The sequence below is a fragment of the Chiloscyllium plagiosum genome, chromosome 1, assembly GCF_004010195.1.
Source record: "Chiloscyllium plagiosum isolate BGI_BamShark_2017 chromosome 1, ASM401019v2, whole genome shotgun sequence".
NCBI classification, from domain to species: Eukaryota; Metazoa; Chordata; class Chondrichthyes; order Orectolobiformes; family Hemiscylliidae; genus Chiloscyllium; species Chiloscyllium plagiosum.
Window position 1 is genome coordinate 113,322,610 of NC_057710.1, and position 17,246 is coordinate 113,339,855.

Here is a 17,246-nt window from a genome sequence, read left to right on the forward strand (position 1 = left end):
AAGAGTACCTCAAGAAGCTCAGTCTTTTGTAGCATGTTGTTGTTGTCATCTGCAGCCTCCTGGAATGGTATTCCCTTCTAAGTTGAACAGATGTGCACACAGTGCCAGTGGCCATCAGTGTCATCAGAGCCCTCTATTTCTTTGCTTTTGGCACTTCCCAAGAATCAGCTAGTGACACCTATAAGATATCCATACCTGCTGGCCAGAACTGCATCTCTGATATGATTGATGTTATGTTAGAAAGGGTGCCACTTACACGCGCTCTTAAATATGCTTCATTAGCTACATTTCTAAAAGATTCAGGATTAATATACAGTACACACAGCAATCAAAGTTGCCTCAGATCATTCAGGAATATCTGTCAATCGAAAAGGATTCCAATCCATCTAGTTCAACCAGTATGAGACAACTATAAGATTTTCACATATGTCCATATAAAATAACAGTGCTATTGATTGCATTTGCAAATGAATAATCTGCTCAGTGATGCTCAGTTTGGGTTCTACCAGAGTCACTCAGCTCCTGACCTCATTAAATTGAGCCAAATTTGAGCAAAAGAGCTGAAATCAAAAGGTGAAACCTGAGTGTTGACCCTTAACATCATAACATTTGATCAAGTGTATCAATCAGAAGCCCTAGCAAAACTGGAATGAATGGCAATCAAGGGGAAAATGGAGGCTCATTCAGCAGGTGAGAGGCTAGGAACTCTGCGAACAGTAATTTATCGCCCAACTCCTCAAAGACTGTCCACCACCTACAAAGCAACAAGTCAGGAATGTAATGGAACACTTCCAGCTTACACCACTCTAGAAGCTTAACTCCATCCAGACAATGCAAATAACTTGATTGACAACGCATCCACTATCTTCAACACTCACTCTCTTCACCACTGATGCAAAGCAGCAGTAGTGGAAACATCGACAAGATACAATGCAACAACTTATCAAGTGCCCATGGACAGTACTTTTCAACCTGTGATCTCTATGACCTAGAAGGGCAAGGCAGAACTGCATGGGAACACCACTATCTGGAAGATCCTCTGTAAAGTATGCACCATCTTATGGAATTATATCACTGGTCTTCTCTGTGGCTGGGCAAAAATCCCAGAACCCTGTTCCTCACAACCCAAGGACTGCAGTTCACCACCATCTTCTCCAGTGTAATTCGGGATAGTCAAGGCTGGCCTGAACAACAATGCACACATACCACTAACTAACTTAAAAAAAAGGTCCATCTCATTAAAAAAATGTGCACAAAACTTTTAAGGGCAGGAAGGAGTTTGTCAAATCATTGTAGCACTGACAAAATAAGAGGAGAAGAGAAATTAGGGGTCGGAGAGAGTGGGTTTGGCTGGTTGAAGAACAAGGTTATGTCCTGGTAGGAGTGAGATATAGAGCAACAGACCACAGGAGGCAAAGGCCAGAAAATGAAGTGCCACACAGGATGGCATGTTGGCTCATTAGTTAGCACCGTTGTCTCACAGCACTTGGGACCTGGGTTCAATTCCAGCCTTGGGTGAATCTCTTTGTGGAGTTTGCACATTATCCCTGTATCTGTTGGGTTTCCTCCAGGTGCAGTCCAAAGTTGTCCTATCTAAGTGGATTAGCCATAGTAAACTGGGGCTCTGTGTATAGGGTTGGGGACTAGGTTTGAGTGGGATGATTTTTGGAGGATTGGTGCAAACATGATTGACCAAATGGCCTCTTTCCACACTGTAGGGATTCTATGATTCTGTAGCACAGAGTGCAGAAGGTGGGATCACAAGAGCATAGGAGAAGGACAACAATGAAAGGCAGTTGAAAACAGCAGACGGAAGAGCATCCTAAGGTACAGGCACTATAAGTGGATATTGTTACTCAAAGCTAGAAAGAATAATTGAGCATGGGGGTGCAATAACATCACCACAGACACAAAACAGTACTGACACTGTTGATGGACAAACACCAGCGGTATAAACACTGTGCATGCCTTGGCAGGGACAGTGCAAGCTGATTGGTAAGGGTTCAGCAGTTGTGCGCATGAAATCGGTTTCACGAGTCATACTGTACGTTGAAAAATAACAGAGTAGGAGGAGATAATAAGTAGAGAAACAATTTTTTAATTTGTTTGCAGGATGTATCATCGCTGGTATTAATTATATTATCCACATGCTGGAGCTTTCCTTAACTATATTTCAATAAGTTAACAATGAATCATTCATGCCACTTTGCCTTTTCTCATATGCACTGAGACTTCAAGTGTAATATTAGAACAGGATGTCAGAATTACCTTATATGCACTTTGACTTTATCACTGGTTGAATACAGCGCTTGTTGAATGCTTTCTGCAAAACTGGTCGGAGTTATATAATTAGCTGGTGCTTCCATCAAATGTCTTGCCAAATTCTGCCCTTCAGCATACAGAACTCCCTTCTGCCATGCCTCAGTTTCCAAACTTGTAGAAAGAAACAGAGGTTTTTTTAAAATAAAAATTGCACGTTTGTCAATGCAATTCAAAGAAACCAAAGAATCAGATCCATAAAGTCCAAATTATCAGATCAAGCTATCACATTAAAAAAATTGTGAACTGAAAATCTTCAGTACTCACTTATATGAAAAAGGACAAGAAAGACTTGAGTTTATGGAGGATTTTTAACCGTCCAATGTTTCCCAAAGTACTTATTTTGTGGAAATAAATATGTTTAATTATTATCTATATTTTTAAAAAGTAAACAAGCCAGTTAAATAAAAGTACAAAATATAAGGGAAAAAATCTGTAGATACAGAGGAACCTCAATTATCGAGCATTCGATTATCCGGCATTCAGTTAACGATTTTTGGATTATCTGAACAGGATCACAAGGTCCCAATGCTTGGCTAACTATGTTGTCTGACATTCGATTATCTGGCATTCAATTAACAGAACGAAATACTCCCCACCAGTGTCTTTCGGATAATCGAGGTTTCTCTGTATTGGAAGTGTGCAAAACAAAATGCGAGAAACAGTCCACAAGCCAGTCAACAAGAGTGGAGACAATAGAGAAGATTCAGGTGTTAATATGCCAAGTGAACTATTAAATTACTATAAAAACTAACTTTGCTACAGAAATCAGAGCATAGACACAGGTAAGCAGCGTAGGCTTACACAAAAACTAGAAATCCTTCAATTATTTTGTTAAATGATTGCTGAATTGAAACACAGCCACAGCTACCTTGCCAAGAACAACAAATTAAGTAAAAATCTTGATAGCAATCTTGAAAACAATTCAGTGCTTTGCTCAAGTGCAGATTTCCCAAAGTATAACCAAATAAATAAAAAGCTGTTTGTAAAATTAAGAGCACACTTTGCATAAATATCGAATATCTGAATACCTTCCATACGGTTTCACAGTGACCACAGTCTTCTTTTTATTCTTCAGCTCATTATATTCAAACAAACCCAAAACAGCTCCTTCTGCTGCACACTGAGCATCCCCACATGGATCAACTTCAACCAGAGGAACCTCTAGGTCTTGTAGCTGCCTGCATCCAACTACAAGAAATTCAGATGACAAATTTTGTATCATTAAAGTACTGTACAAATGTGTTTTCCTTCACACAACAGATCCATAAAACAGTCAAAAATATTTCGTTGAACCGTTATTTACTATAGTCTAAATTCTAAACATCAAATTTCAAAATTATCTCTCCACTGAACTGAAAATTTATGTGGAATTTTATAATAGTATTTGACTTCATACAATAATTTCAGACTCTCTAATAGTTTTATATATGAAGGAAGTGTGTGTATAGGAATTGTGATGTCAATACAGCCACACTATTTTCCAATTTTGTGTTGAAAAATATGTATTTCATCATATAGGTTACAAGTGAGGAATCTGGTTAGCCCACCTAAATTCAGCCATTGAAAAACAACCAAAGAACACCCCCTTGTATCACTACATTGTTTCTGAAAAGGTTCTTTGGTTGTTGCCCTGAAAATCAATGCCATAAGTAGGTAGCTTGTTTATGAAGAATTTCTGGATATCTATTTTGTGCTTTTGTTCATATATATCTTTTGTTTAAAATTGAGTTGAATATAACTATGTAACTTTCAAATCATTTAAAGGTTCAAGTTGTCACCTGCCCAGTTTTAAGTATGGAAAGTCTCGTTTTTAAGTGGGCTGTCCAGACATTTTTCAAGAATTAAATCTAACACAATACTACTATTTTTCAATGCCAATTTTAATGTTTTAATTATGTTTTTCATAATGTGGAGCCATTAATTATCAATGTTTGATTAGTTTTAACTGCAGCCAATTTGAATGAAAGGCAAGAAATGTACTCTAAATGAGCCTCTTATCAATAACTATCCATTTCTTTTTTGGCAAAAGGTTATATCACTGTAAGGAGTGGTAGTAATAATCTGGTACATATTATACTTCTTCTATCCACTAGGTCCTTTTTATCAGTTTAAACATATCTCCCATGCTTCAAACAATCACTTTACTTGATCTCATTATATGTGCAGCTGATGTTAATAATCATCACATACAAATTAACCAAAAGCATACTCTACCTGCTATTGCAGCTCGAATATTTTCTTTGCCTTCATCATATTGTTCCAAATTACTTATTCCAACACCTTTGTCACCAAGACCAACAACTACAACATGAGGGAAATCCTATTAAAGTAAATTTTTTTTAATGAATAAGAACAGTATCGTAACTTTGTGTTAAAATTCATATAGTTGCATCCTAGTAGGAGTCACTTCATAGTAAAGAACATGTATATTGCTGAGAAAAGGGACATTTGTCAAAGCTTTTCAACTAGCACTCATCAGGTCAATATCAAATTTCAAAGGGAACATTAATTTATAACGTATAAGGAAATGGTACCAATTAGCTGTCACGTTGACTCTGTCTAGTTGTGGTGTTGGAATGAAGAATACAGCAGAAACTAATATCTGCTATGTGCCAAATGGATAGGGGTTGGGTGCCAGGTAACAAAGTAGCAAGGTACGTGATGAAATGTTCAGGTTAGTTTTTTTTTGGGGGGGGGGGGGGAGAGCGGGCAGGGGTGCGGTATTAAATCCCTATTCTTCAGCAATACTAACAGAAGTTCATTTATTTTTAAGTACTAACTAACCATGTTCTGTGCCCTTATCATGCCACAACCTTAGTCACCAGAGAGAATAAGTCAATCTAGGTTGAAGTGCTGCATTGTTATGGTTTACTAACATAGAATTTGGCAGCTAACCAACCAAGAAGTATATTCTGTAGGTGTTGTTCTCAGATAGATGCAGCGCAATGGCAATGCTCCATCCAGTGGCCGGGTTGATATATGACAGCATAAACTGAACTGAAATGTAATTGCTGTAACACACACTTTCAGTTCTAAGAAATGGTTGGTGATGCAGGTTTCCAAGATCTTTGAAAATGAGTGAAGTAGCCACGGCAGAAAATTAAGGAGGTTGATTCATGGGTGCAGATTTTTGAAGGTGGTTGGAGGTGACAGGGTGTGTTATAAAATAACTGGAATTGATTTGAAAGGGTTCAGAGCAGATTTACAAAATAGTTGCCAGGGTTGGAGGATTTGAGCTATCGGGTGAGGTTGAATAGGCTGGGCTATTTTCCCCAGAGTGTCGGAGGCTGAGGGGTGACCTAATAGAGGTTTATTAAAATCATGAGGGGTATGGATAGGGTAAATAGAAAACATTTTTTCTCTGGGGTGAGGAAGTCCAGAACAAGAGGGCATTGGTTTAGGGTGAGAGGCAAAAGATTTAAAAGGTACCTAAGGGGCAATGTTTTCATGCAGAGAGTGGTGGGTGTATGGAATGAGCTGCCAGGGGTACAATTACAACATTTAAAAGGCACCTGGGTGGGTACATGAGTAGGAAGGGCCCCAAGTGCTAGCAAATGGGACTAAATTAGGTTTGGATATCCGATCAGCCTGGACGCATTGGATCAAAAGGTCTGTTTCTGTACTGTACATCTGTATGACCCAATGACAACTTGTGATAATATACAATAAGCACCATAAGGCTCTTCCTAATAGTGTTATAAAACAAAATTTAATGTTGAGTTAATTTACTGTTAGGGCAGGTGAAAGAAAGCTTGATCAGTTAGGTATTTTTTTAAAGAGAATCTTAAAGGACAAAAAGAGAGTAAGAAGGTGAAGAGGCTTAGGAAGAGAATTTCGAAGCTAAGAACTAGATAACTGAAGGCACAGCAATGGTGGAGCTATTTGGTGATATTGAAAGATGAGGCCACATCTTGAAAACAAAGATGAGAATTTTTAAATTGAGGCATTTTTAACCAATAGCCAATGCAAGAATGTGAACAAAGGGATAGAGGGTGAACAGAATTTAACACATATTAGGACACAGGAATATATTTTTGGATTTTGGAGGTAGAACAACAGAGACCAGCTAGGTGAGCATTGAACATTAAGTCTGGTGGTTAACAACTGCAGTAGATGAGTTGCACAAGAGGCAGAGCTCAGGACCATTTAGGCAGGAAGGATTTGTTATTAGTGACAGTGCAAATATGTGGTTGGAAATTCACATCTGGTCAACTATGACATCAAGGTTCAATTTCAGACAGGTGCCAAAGACTTTGCTGGAACCCATAACTATGGAAAATAAAAATGGCCTTGGTTCACTCTATATTTAATTAAAGGAAATTTCTGCTCACTCAGACCTAGATTTCAGCAAACAACCTGACAACTTATAGGCAGTATAAATGTTGACAGAGGTAGAGTTTGGTAAGTCAGCCTGCATATGAAAATGATCATTTTGGATCATGTCTTTGAGGGGCAAACACATAGATCAGTAACAGGAAGGGACCAAAATGTAGCTTCTTGGGAGTCACCAGAGTTAACATTGCAAGAGCAGAAAGAGATTGCAGATGACTCTCTGGGCCTGGTTAAATTGATAAAAATAGAACCAGATAACCAGTAATGTAAATGAAGGAGAAAAGCATGCAAGATGAAAGTTAGGTCTCAAAGAGTTTGCAAACTTTTTAAAAATTCTTTTATGAGAAGCAGGCATTGGAGTTGAGGCTGTATTTGTCACCTCTGCAACTGAGTGGCCTGCAATGCCATTTCAGTTAACAGTTAGTTCCAAGTCAGCCACATTGCAGGAGTCAAATTTAGGGCAAGCTTGGCTCAGGTGGCAAATTTTTTTCCCTAAAGGATATTGAAATTAAATGGGTGTTAATGACAATTGAAGACACTTCCCTCGTCACTATTACTGCAACTAGCTTTAAATTCCAAATGATTGCCAAAAAAGATTTTGTAAAAGCATTTGTTTTGAATTCATCAAGATAATTCATAAAAATATCAATTTAAAGGGAAGGTGAACATTAGACTGTATGAAAGCAAAATACTAATTGGTTGGCTTCTGTTAGAGGTATTGCCATTGACTGAAAGTTAACTGCCAATTATGGTTAAACTTGAAACCAAAGCACGTTGATAACGACACTCAAGGCTCTCCCATATATATTAAGCCCTACATATTAAGATAGATATATTCCAATACACACAAACCAACAAAACTGTGTCCAAAATTGTTTATCATTCTAATTTTTCATATGCTCTTACATGGTGTAAACAGCCAAAGGGATATGATGTATGATTTGATCCTCATACCGTTTCAGTTATTTGCAACAAGTGAAATATTGCCCTATACCCAACCAGCTTGCGCTTGCAAAATTCATAACAGCATCCAACATCATATATGATTCCGCAATTGAACACCATTTTCTGAATAATCCTCAGTGTGTGAAGAATTACAGCGATAACCAATTTAGGATTGTCAGTTAAGTTTTAAATGTGGTGCATGAGAATTTAGATAATGCATCAAGGTTCTGTTGTTAGAAGACAGAATTCGCATCATCTCTGTTTCAACTCAACAAAATAGATGGCAGCCATTAATTTGTTCATTGGTCAAAGTATTGCCCTGAGAAATGAGTAAACGTGCCTGAATTAAAAGTTAAATAAAGCCTGGTTATTAACTATCAGTCATCATGAACACTTTTACCAAGAAGGTCCACTTTATAACCAATCAAACTTTCCTCACTGAATATAAATGTTGGGTTTTTCACTTCAATTGGCATTCTTGTGAACTGTCCTGGTAAGTGCATTTGACAAAATGCATCTTTTCAACACTATTCAAGTTCTCTATTAGCAAATGCCAATTCCAAATTAATTGGTGGGATGTGGTGTGGAACTCTGCAAATGCATAAATACTTCCTTTTCCAACATTAATAAGGTTTACTGATACAAACTCAAGCTTTAGAATGCATTTCAATGCATGTAATTCCACTGTAATTATTAACTCAGTTTTGACCAGTATTTAATTTCATGTCAGTTTTCAGATTGCAGAACTATAATTACCAGTCTAAATTTATGCAATTTATAGATTTTTGATAATTTGTTAATTATTGACATATTATTGACTAAATCCTGAATGTATTACTCTTACAATAATCAAGAAACTCTACAAATTTTACATACAATCAAATGTAGCTATAGTATTTGAAATTCTGACAATTCCTCATTAGCATCAGTAAATTAAAATTAACATTCCCACACATACTTGAATAATGATTCAAATATATGGAATCTATAAACAATACCTGGTGTAGCCCATAAAATACGCGACTTCGGCCTTTCTTAAGCAGAGGTCCAGATCTTTAAAAAAGTAAAATCATCAAAACCATTTAAACTGGTGCACAAAAAGGGACATTTGCTCTCATTGATCCCACCAATTCCTTGCTCCAACATATTGCTGGATTATCAACCAGCCCCAGCAGGCCTACCCCTCACTAACCTACTGTTGATTTTCCTGCCTCTCACCCATTCAATCTTAAACACAATTAAACTTCATCTTCCTCACCCTCAAAAGCCTTTGCAAAATCCACTTCTTCAACCTTACGTTTGACCACCTTACCCAATTCTTCATTTTCATCCTATTCCAAGCATCTTGGGATTTTCCCATGTTAGACTTGATATTATCTGGTCAAAGATTTCACTAGGTTCTGAGAAAAGCATTAATAGCAGAAACTAATGGCAGAGAACTTAAACATGTGAGCTGTCAAAAATGATTTCCTGCTTATTTAAGATGACAATGCCTTACAACATACTTCGTTTTCACCCTTATAACTGATTAACTTTTTTGTTAGTTTCCGGAAGAGGCAATTTTGAATAAATTGTCATGAAATGGTAAAGACGAGCACATTGCATATTTCACTTCAGCTCATTTAAGATGATAGGAATTGAAGCCCGACATCAGATTTCAGCCCCTAAGCCTTCCAAAACTCCAGTCCACAGTTGAGGGTCTACTGCATTGCCAGGCATGCTTTTGTTTCAAAGGAAAATTAAACAGATCTTGCCGACCTATAACCATTGAATGTTTTTGACAGAGAAGCAAAACAACCCCTTCCACCCCTCCAAATGCCTTAGCTAATACCTGTACTTTGAAGCATTCAAAGTATGGGGTGGCACGGTAGCTCAGTGGTTCACACTGCTGCCTCACAGCACCAGGGTCCCAGGTTTGATTCCAGCCTTGGAAGACTGTCTGTGTGGAGTTTGTACATTCTCCTGTGTCTGCGTGGGTTTCCTCTGGGTGCTCCGGTTTCCTCCCACAGTCCAAAGATGTGGCAATGTGAATGGGCCATGCTAAATTGCCCATAGTGCTAGGTGCATTAGTCAGAGGGAAATTGGTCTGGGTGGGTTACTCTTCGGAGGGTCAGTGTGGACTGGTTGGGTCGAAGGGCCTGTTTCCACACTGTAGGAAATCTAACCTAATCATATTATAAGCTTACATTCATACAGAACACAAAATTATTAAAATCTAGGGTTTCAGGATTAAATGGGCTGAAGTCTGGGTGAAAATGTGCCACTTTACACAATTGGAAGTGGGCAGTTTTGTGACTAAGCAAATAAAGATTAGAAAGCTTTCATTGGAGCAAACAGGACACATTATAAATTGCCTGGTCCAGCCTGAGTCACTGTTGAGACTTTGCCACAAGGGTCAAATATAATAGCTTTAGTCTTCCATGAATACCTCAAAATGAGACGAATGGCCAAACTAACTGCCCATTCACCTTGATGGTTTTTAAGGAATCGTGTTATGTGTACAATAGTTTCCTCACAAGTTGCAACACTTTCAGTTAATTAACTGCATTTCAAACTGATAAAATGTAATATTATTTTCATATTTGAAATCAAAGCATTTTGAAATGCATATGTTAACCACTAAATTTAAAATACTGTTGGATATTACCTGAGCTAATTTCCTATCGAAATGGCAGAAGTACATGATAATTTAAATCATCTGGCCTTATTTGAATGTCACCATGGTTGTGAAGTTACAGAGCAACTGCCAGTATGTAAGGACTGAGCAACCAAAGATCACTGCAAATGTTTGGGCAAGCAGAGAGTATTCTATCACACTCCTGACTCGCACCTTGTAGTTTGTGAACAGGCTTTGGTAGTCAGGAAGTGAATTACTGTACGTAGGATTCCTAGTCTCTCATCTGCTCTTGTAGCCACGGTATTTCAATGGCTTCAGTTCAATTTCTTGTTAATAGCAACACCCAGAATGTTACTCGTTGGGGATCCAGCAATGGTAATGATTAGATTAGATTACTTACAGTGTGGAAACAGGCACTTCGGCCCAACAAGTCCACACCGACCCACCGAAGTGCACACACCCAGACCCATTCCCCTACATTTACCCCTGCACCTAACACTACAGGCAATTTAGCATGGCCAATTCACCTAACCTGCACATTTTTGGACTGTGGGAGGAAACTGGAGCACCCAGAGGAAACCCACGCAGATACGGGGAGAATGTGCAAACTCCACACAGTCGGTCACCTGAGGCGGGAATTGAACCTGGGTCTTTGGCGCTGTGAGACAGCAGTGCTAACCACTGTGCCACCATGCTGCCCACAATGACATTGAATGAGGAGTGGTAGTTAGATTCTTTATTGTTGGAGATGGTCATTGCCTGGCAACTGTGTGAGACATAAATCTTGTTACTTGTCAGCCCACTTATTACCTGTCAATCCAAGATTAATATAGTCCAGGTCTTGTTTCATTTCGGCATGGACTGTTTTCTGTATCTGAGAAGTTGTGAATAGTGCTGAAAATTGTGCAATCATCGGTAAACATTCCTGTTTCTGACCTTCTGATGGAGGGGAAGGTCATTTTGAAGTAGCTGAAGCTGGTTAGACTATCCTGAGGAACACCTGCAGGGATGTCCTGGAGGCAAGATGTCTGACCCACAACAACAAAAATCTTCCTTTGTATTAAAAGTGCCTCAAAATAGTTGGAAATGCTTTCATCCAAGTACAATGAATAAATCAGTTCATAATTACTCTTAATAACCTGTAGTCTCCAATTTCATTTGGAATACAATACGTACATGGTCAGAAGTTCTTTAAGTCTTCCAGATGTGGAATTATCAAACACTTCCCCTGCCTTTGTGAACTGAACTGAGTCATTCCCTTTTTCTCCTTCGTACACACCAAGAACCAGACCCTGCAGAGAAAAGTTAGGAATAAAAATTAAAACACAATATACTGTATTTCTAAAAATGCACTGATGAGAAAAATAACAATTTTCACTTGTATAGCACGTTTAACATAGCAAAGAGTGTATTGTATTACAAAAACGTTGACAGAGCTGAAGCAGAAGATGCAGGACAGGTGATCAAAAGTGATCAAGACATAGACAAAGAGCAGAAGGTGGACAAAGAAACTCTGGAGCCTGCTCTGACATTCATATACATAAGGATGGAACATAAGTGATCTGCAAAGCAATCACCCAGTTTACATTTCAAGACATTTACTATCAACAATCCCTTTGTTTGAAATGCATATGTTAATCCTCTTTTTCTGTCTGAGGTTCATCTCCACCTATTCGCTCACTCCGTTCACTCTACAATCACTATAAATCTCACCTTTCCCTGAGCTGCTTCTAGTTCTGCAGAAGGGTCACTTCACTCAAGAACAGGCACTTCAGCACATCATGTATGTGCAGCTCCTTATACTTGGTCCATATATCTTTACCTGTTCATTTGTTTGTCTACATGTTTCTTAAACTTTGCTATCATATCTGCTTCTACCACCTCCCCCGGCAGTGCATTTCTGGCACCTACCAACCCTTTGTGTAAAAATCTTTCCTCACACATCTCCTTTAAACTTTCTCCCTCTCACCTTAAACCTATTTAGTATTTGGCATTTCCATCTGGGGAAAGAGACATTGACTATCCACCTTATCCATGCTTTTTATAATTTTATATACTCTTACCAGCTTGCTCCCCAGCCTCCGACGGGCAAGTGAAAACAATTCACATTTGTCCAACCTTTCCTTTTCATTAATTCATTTCAATCCAGGCAACATCCTGGAAAACCTCACCTGTACCCTCTCCAAAGCCTTCACACGTGCTTCCTATTCTACAGTGACCAGAACTGCACACAAAACTCCAAATGTGGCCTGATCAAAGACTTATATCGTTGCAACATGACTTGCCAAATTTTATACTCAACCCACCCCCAACCGATGCCTTCTTCACAACCTTATCCACTTACGTTGCCACTTTCAGAGAACTATAGACTTACACCCCAAGATCCACTATATATCAATGCTGCTGAGGGTCCAGCCATTTACTGTGTACTTTCTTCTTGTATTTGACCTATCAAAATATATCAACTCACAACTGTCATCTATTTCTCCATCCAACTTTCCCGCTGACCTATATTCTGCTCCATCCTTTGATATCCTTCCTCACAATCCATAATTGCACCAATTTTCATGTCATCTGCAAATTTCTAATCAGACCACTGAAATTTTCATCCAAATCATATATATATGTATTTTATATATATTACAAATAACAGGTTTCAGCATTGATCCTTGTGGAACAGACTCCAGTCAGAAAAACACCCCACCACAACCACCCTATGTCTTCTATGGCCAAGCCAATTTTGTATCCAACTTGCCAACTCACCATGGATTTCATGTGATTTGATCTTCTCGATCAGCCTACCATGATAGACCTTGTCAAAGGCCTTGCTAAAGTCCGTACAGAGTGCCTTACCCTCATTACTCATCTTTGTAACTTCCTTAATCAATTTTGTGAAACAAGTCCTCCCCTGCAATAAAGCCATGCTGACTATTCCTAATAATTCCATTCTTCTACAAATGCAAGTAAATCTTATCCCTAGAAATCTTCTCCAATTATGTCCTTATCACTAACGTAAGGCTGATTAGCCTATTATTTCCGACATTATCCCCGTTGCCCTTCTTGAAGAAAGAAACATCAGCTATTCTCCAGTCTCTGTCAAGGCCTCAGTAATCTCCTCCCTTGCCTCTTTCGGCATCCTGGGATAAATCCCATTAGGCCCTGGGGACGTATTTTTCAAGACACCCAACACCACCACCTTCCTAATATCAACATACCCTTCTCAAAGTGTCATCAAAACTTCACATCATCCATGACTTTCTCCTTGGTGAATGCAAAGTACTCATTAGGAACCTCATCCAGTTCCTCTGAGTTCACATATAAATTTCCTCCTTTATCCTTGAGTGGACCTACCCTTTCTCTTGCTCCTAATATAAATATAAAATGCCTTGGAATTCTCCTTAATCCCACTTGCCTAGGACATTTTATGACTTATTCTAGCCCTCCTAATTTCTTTATTAAATTCTTTTCTATTTTCTTATGGTCCATAAGTGCCTTGTTTCCTAAAGCTTACAGATGATTCTTTCTTCTTTTTAACCAAATTTGCAACAGCTTTCATCAACAAAGTTCCCGAATCTTGCCATCCTTACCTTCCATCCACATAGGACATTTTAGATTACTTACAGTGTGGAAACAGGCCCTTCGGCCCAACAAGTCCACACCGCCCTGCCGAAGCGCAACCCACCCATACCCCTACATTTACCCCTTACCTAACACTACGGGCAATTTAGCATGGCCAATTCACCTGACCTGCACATCTTTGGACTGTGGGAGGAAACCGGAGCACCCGGAGGAAACCCACGCAGACACGGGGAGAACGTGCAAACTCCACACAGTCAGTCGCCTGAGCCAGGCTCAAAGCAAACATAATCCAACCTGTTTAGAGAAGCAAGGGAAGAAATAACAGTACATCTAACCATCATTCTCCAATCATCCCTGGCTATAAGCACAATGTTTGGAGAACTGTTAAGTTTTCATTGCTAGACTCAGTAATTACAAGCCCGTCTAATTAAATTCATTGGTGAGCACATTATTGTGAATAATGCCGAAGAATATTCAGAAAGATATATATTAATCAAAGACAATTTCATAGTTTTGGTAAGGATTTTATTTTCAGAGGTAAAAAGAATTGATGTAGCGCAAACGTATGCTAGTAACGACAAAAGGCACTAGTCACACCACACTCAGAATACTGTGAACAGTTTTGGCTCCCTTATTTAAGGAAGGATATACTAGCAAGTGGGGCAGTTCACTAGGTTGATTCTAGGTACCGTGAGATTTTCCTGTGAGGAGAGCTTGGGCTTGCACTCATTGGAGTTCATAAAAATGAGAGGAGGCTTTATTGAAACTCAAGATTCTTACACAGCTTGAAAGAATAAATGCTCAAAGATTGTTTCACTTTGCCAGAAGGTCTAGGACTAAAGGGCATAATGTCAATGAGGAATCATCCATTTTAGACAGGGTAGAGAATGTTTTCCTGTAGGGAGTGAATCTGTGGAATTCTTTACTACAGAAGGCTATTGAGGTGGGTCATTAAGTATATTCAAGCCTGAGGTAGATTTTTAATGAGTAAAGGAATCAAGGCCTATAGAGATAAGGCAGGAAAGTAGATTTCAGCATTATCAGAGCAGTCATGATCTCAAGAAATCAAAGAACTGATCATTGACGTCAGAAAGATGGGAGGAGACATGCCCAATCTACATTAATGGTGCTGAAACTGAGAGGGTGGATAGCATCGAGTTCCTCGGTGTGATGATAACCAACAACCTGTCCTGGACTTCCCACATTGATGCAAAGGTCAAGTAGGCACAACACCTCCTCTTCCTTAGGCAGCTCAGGAATATTTGGCATGTCCACAAGGTCCCTCACCAACTTTTACAGATGCATCATTGAAAGCTTTGTCTGGGTGCATAATGACCTGGTATGGCAACTGCTCTGCTCAGGACCATAAGAAACCACAGAAGGTTGTGCGCGCAGCCCAGGTCATCACAGAAGCCAACCTTCCACCCATGGACTCCATTTACAAGGTCTGTTGCCGGGGAAAGGCTGCTAGCATCATCAAAGGCCCATTGCACCCTGGCAATGCTCTCTTACAATCTCTTCGATCAGGCAGAAGATATGGTTGCTTGAATACACACCAGCAGATTCAAGAACACCTTCTTTCCTACTGTTATCAGACTGATGAATGGACTCTCTAATGCTGATCTTGCTAATGTTGATCTTGCCATGTGCACGCCTATGTGATTTTTGATAAATTCTCACATGGACATGTTAAAGGTAAATTATCTTTAGCTTATTTGATATCTTTGGGATATTGGAATGATTAAGGATATTGCAAATGATGTGTATATGGGCTTTCAAAAATCTTAAAATTATAGAATGTCACAGTGCAGGAGGAAGTCATCTGGTCCTACGCTTGCACAGGCTGTCTAAAACATTAATTCACCTACTGCACTACCACAGGTAACAATTATTGTGGTGCGGCATGGTGGTTCAGTGGTTAGCACTGCTGCCTCACGGCACCAGGGACCTGGATTTGATTCCAGCCTCGGGCAACTGTCTGTCTGGAGTTTGCACATTCTCCCTGTGTCTGTGTGGATTTCCTCCCACAATCAAGTTAGGTGCAAGTTAGGTGAATTGGCTATGCTAAATTGCCCAGAGTGTTCAGGGGCGTGTTGGTTAGGTGCATTAGTCAGGGGTAAATGTAGAGTAATAGGGTAGGGGAATATGTTTGGGTGGGCTACACTTCGCAGGGTCAGTGTGGACTTGTTGGGGCAAATGGCCTGTTTCCACACTGTAGGTATTCCATGATAATCTTATTCACTCACAGGATTTGAGAGTCTCTGGTCAGCCAGCATTTATGCCCACTCGTAATTGCCCAGAGGACATTTAAGAAGCAATCACATTGCTGTGGTTCTGGAGTGACATGTAGGCCATACCAGGTAAGGATGACATTAAGGATGTGCCTAAGGGACATTAGTGAACCAGATGGGTTTTCCAACAATTGACAAAATATTAATTCCAAATTCTCTATTGAATTCAAATTCCATCATCTGTCATAGTGAGATTCAAACCTGAGACCCCAGATCTTTACCTGGGTCAACAGCCTAACAGTATCACAAGGGGAAGGTTTCTCCCCATCTCCTTTGTACAAACACCTTGTGATTTTAAAAATTTCTATTAAATCTATTTTCAATCTTATAATACTTGAGGAAAACAGTCCCAAACTTCTCCGATCTATTTACCTAACAGAAGCTCTTCAGCCCTGGAATCATTTGCTTTATTTTTTTTTGCTGTACTCTTCCCAGTGCCTTTACATCTTTCCTAAAAGGTGGTGCTCAGAACTCCTGGAGAATTGAATAAATATTGGAGGGGGGTTCGTGTATTTGAAAAGGCAGGGGAGCTAGATCAATGGAACTGCTTTATAAAAGAACAGGTATAGACACGATGGGCCGAATGGTCTCTATCACTGTTACATTAATCTATGATGATCTCTCGCCCTTCTTGATTCCTCAACTTGTTCAAGTAAAGCTCAAAGAACACTTTATATTAATAACAAACAGTAACTATCAAGTTCGTTAAATTGGACCTTGGATCCGCTGCTGGACCGGGACACTGGAGACACATGGAGCAGATTCCGGCTCAGACTAGCCCTCAGGATGGGCCGAAGCAGCGACTTTCCACAAACACCGAGAGACATCTCCAACAGAGACTGACCGGCCATGTCACCCGCAAGGAACAGCGTGCTATCCACAATCCGCAACTCCCGGGACAGCGCCGCCACTGGCCAGCTGTCGACAGTGCTGTAGTCTCCGTGAACAGCGCCACGCCTGACCAGCTGCAGTCCCCGGGACAGCTTTGCCTACAGTATTGCAGTCTCCGGGGGCAGAGACGCCTCCGGCCAACTACCGGTAGTGCTGCAGTCACTGGGACAGCGCCACGCCTGGCCAGCTGCCGGCAGTGCTGCAGTCTCTGGGACAGCGTCGCCCGTAGCCAGCTGCCGGCAGTGTTGCAAAGTTAAAAATCACACAAC

General features: G+C 39.8%; 1 protein-coding gene across 1 annotated transcript in view; it reads right to left on the reverse strand.

Moving 5' to 3' along the window:
- The window catches only part of lap3 (leucine aminopeptidase 3), a 62,487-nt gene extending 45,521 nt beyond the window's left edge, over positions 1-16,966 (reverse strand). The window contains exons 1-6 of the mRNA XM_043694323.1: positions 16,803-16,966; positions 11,393-11,508; positions 8,598-8,652; positions 4,537-4,642; positions 3,351-3,510; positions 2,269-2,433 (exon numbers count right to left, since the gene is read on the reverse strand). Of these exons, the coding sequence (XP_043550258.1) occupies positions 2,269-2,433; positions 3,351-3,510; positions 4,537-4,642; positions 8,598-8,652; positions 11,393-11,508; positions 16,803-16,937 (737 nt within the window). The 5' untranslated portion in view covers positions 16,938-16,966. The remainder of the gene's footprint in view (positions 1-2,268; positions 2,434-3,350; positions 3,511-4,536; positions 4,643-8,597; positions 8,653-11,392; positions 11,509-16,802) is intronic.
- Positions 16,967-17,246: the final 280 nt, after the last annotated feature.